The 2,571-nt window shown below is 39.7% G+C and overlaps 1 protein-coding gene across 1 annotated transcript; it reads left to right on the top strand.

Annotated features, from left to right (window-relative positions):
• Positions 1–560: 560 nt before the first annotated feature.
• On the top strand, positions 561–2,227 carry LOC141795317 (alpha-2A adrenergic receptor-like). Its single transcript, XM_074676151.1, has 2 exons — positions 561–635; positions 815–2,227. Exon 2 carries the CDS (start codon positions 976–978, stop codon positions 2,134–2,136), a length of 1,161 nt encoding a protein of 386 aa, XP_074532252.1. The 5' UTR covers positions 561–635; positions 815–975; the 3' UTR covers positions 2,137–2,227.
• The last annotated feature ends 344 nt before the right edge of the window (positions 2,228–2,571 follow it).

Below are 2,571 nucleotides of genomic sequence, written 5' to 3'. Positions count from 1 at the left end.
CAGCATCACACACAACCAAAGTGAAAATTGTGTTATCTGTATCACACCGAGTTTTCTCCATTCATATGATAAGCATTGCTTAATAATGTAATCGAGCAACATGTGGAGAGTGGTAGCAGACTACAGTGTTATTTCAGAAAGCCAAGGTAATATCAAACAGAGTTAGTGGTCTAGTGGAAATTTTTATTCCTCAAAATAAAATGCTTTCACTGTGTCCTTGCACTATGACTGATTCATCTCACCAGTAGCAGGCTTAGATTTTCTGTACATCCAGACGTTATTTCAAGCAATTAGTCTTTCAGGATGTACTGAACATCAGGCTCATAAAGAGGAGCAGAAAAAAACATATAGAGTGTACTTGTAATTCATTGTAATTGAATAAAACTACCACTGATATTACTTCAATAAATCTAGAGATATTGTTAAAGTCATAATCAGACAATGGTCTCAGGAACTGGGAGGAACAGAAAATGCTTTTAATCCGCAGCAGCAGATGAACTCCGCCCATTCCCATTCTCACTGAAGTGAAGCCAGCATCACAGACCCTCAGCGTCAGATCAAGCTCATATAAAAAGACACAGCCTCTAGTTCAGCCACAACAGTTGACAAGATCTGCTACCAGGACTGTCAGCAATGTAAGTCTGTTTTGTGAAATGTCTTTAAAGGGAGTTAACTGTAAGTTGTTACTTTTTTAAAAATCTTTATGGATGAAGAATACTTTCAGAACGAACAGACCTCTTTTCCATTTCCTGTGTTGTGAAGTATGGGGCAAAATCTTTGTCATTTATTTCTGTTTTTAACATTTTCACATCAGGAGAGATTTTTCACCTTTTTCTGAGTTGATGCTTGTCTTCTGACTGACAGTAAGTATTCCAGTGAACAATGGAGAAGCTGATTCCTCTGATGCAGGGGTCTTGAATGGATATTTTTGACTGAACACATCAGCTGGCATAACGGACACCACAGCTCATCCTGATGGGTTGTCTGAACTTCACTAGCAGAAATGAGACTTTGCATGGCTGGCATCCTTATACTGTGCAGATTTCGGTGCTTGTAACAATCCTTGTGGCTATCCTCTTCTTCTGCATTATATTTGGAAACGTCATGGTGGTGAATGCTGTTATGACAAGCAGAGCCCTGAGAGCACCTCAGAACTTGTTTTTGGTGTCTCTGGCATGTGCAGATATCCTTGTGGCCACCTTAGTGATGCCATTCTCTTTGGCAAACGAACTACTGGGTTACTGGTACTTTGGGAAAGTGTGGTGTGAAATCTACCTGGCGCTGGATGTCCTTTTCTGCACCTCATCCATCGTTCACCTGTGTGCTATCAGCCTGGACAGATACTGGTCTGTCACTCAAGCTATTGAGTACAACCTGAGAAGGACGCCATGCCGGATTAAATGTAAGATTGTCATAGTTTGGGTGCTGGCAGCTATCATTTCATTCCCTCCACTGATCACGATGAAAAAAGACGAAGGTAGAAAGGAAAGCCCTGAATGCAAAATTAACGAGGAAAAGTGGTACATCATATTCTCCAGCACTGCCTCTTTCTTTGCACCTTGTGTCATCATGATTATGGTTTATGCCAGAATCTACCAGATTGCTAAAAGACGAACAAGAACCCTACCAGGTGAAAGATACAACAAATATGGCAACTCAGTCAACACGGAGAGAAAAGATGAAGAGGATGAGGTCAATGAGCAAGACGTGGAGGACGAACAATCCTCATCTGATGGCAATGAAACAATGCTATGTTCCATGAAGAAGAAGAAGGGAATCAGGACAACTAAAACGGCTCAGGTCAAGCCGGGACAAGCTTCTCCAAAGCCTGAGGCTCTACAGTGTGTGAAAAAAGCAAGCAAGTGGAAAGGGAGGCAGTACAGAGAGAGGCGCTTCACCTTTGTTCTGGCTGTGGTCATGGGAGTATTTGTTCTCTGCTGGTTCCCCTTTTTCTTCACATACACACTCATCGCTGTGTGTGACACCTGCTGTGTGCCAGAGACTCTCTTTAAAATGTTTTTCTGGTTTGGCTACTGCAATAGCTCACTAAACCCTGTAATATATACTGTGTTTAACAATGACTTCAGGAGGTCCTTTAAAAAGATACTCTGTAAAAGGGAAAGAAGAGTTAAATAAAAGAGGTTTAGCCGTATGTTTCCAAAAAGCATATTTAGTCATGTTTAGTGAGACCTTTATCAGTATAAATATTTATGTATGGGTATGAAAATGTGAATGTGTCTTTATGAAATTCGAAGAAAGAAAAAAAAAACAAATATAAAAATGTTTGTTTTACCACTGTGACTTAGTGCTTTTACACTGTGCAAGTATGGCAGCTTGGATAACTCAATTTCTAAGTGTATTTCTTTTGTAACTGTTTGATGTAACACATTCTGTCATTTACCTTTCAAATTAAGACTCCAGATTGTACCAGAGGAGTATTTCTCTTTTTGTTGAACATGCTTTACAAAGTGTTATCTGTTAAAATGTCAATAGATTTGGTTAACATGGCTGACAGTTATCTTGTGACTGAGTGATGATTCACATTGTAATGATTCATCATGATTCAAATCA

This window comes from Halichoeres trimaculatus, unplaced genomic scaffold (genome assembly GCF_033239565.1).
Source record: "Halichoeres trimaculatus isolate MK-OKI-2021-1 unplaced genomic scaffold, fHalTri1.1 fHalTri1_scaffold_8, whole genome shotgun sequence".
In the NCBI taxonomy this organism is placed as follows: domain Eukaryota; kingdom Metazoa; phylum Chordata; class Actinopteri; order Labriformes; family Labridae; genus Halichoeres; species Halichoeres trimaculatus.
Note: the sequence above shows the minus strand (reverse complement) of the source record. Positions and strands in the feature narration are given on the sequence as shown.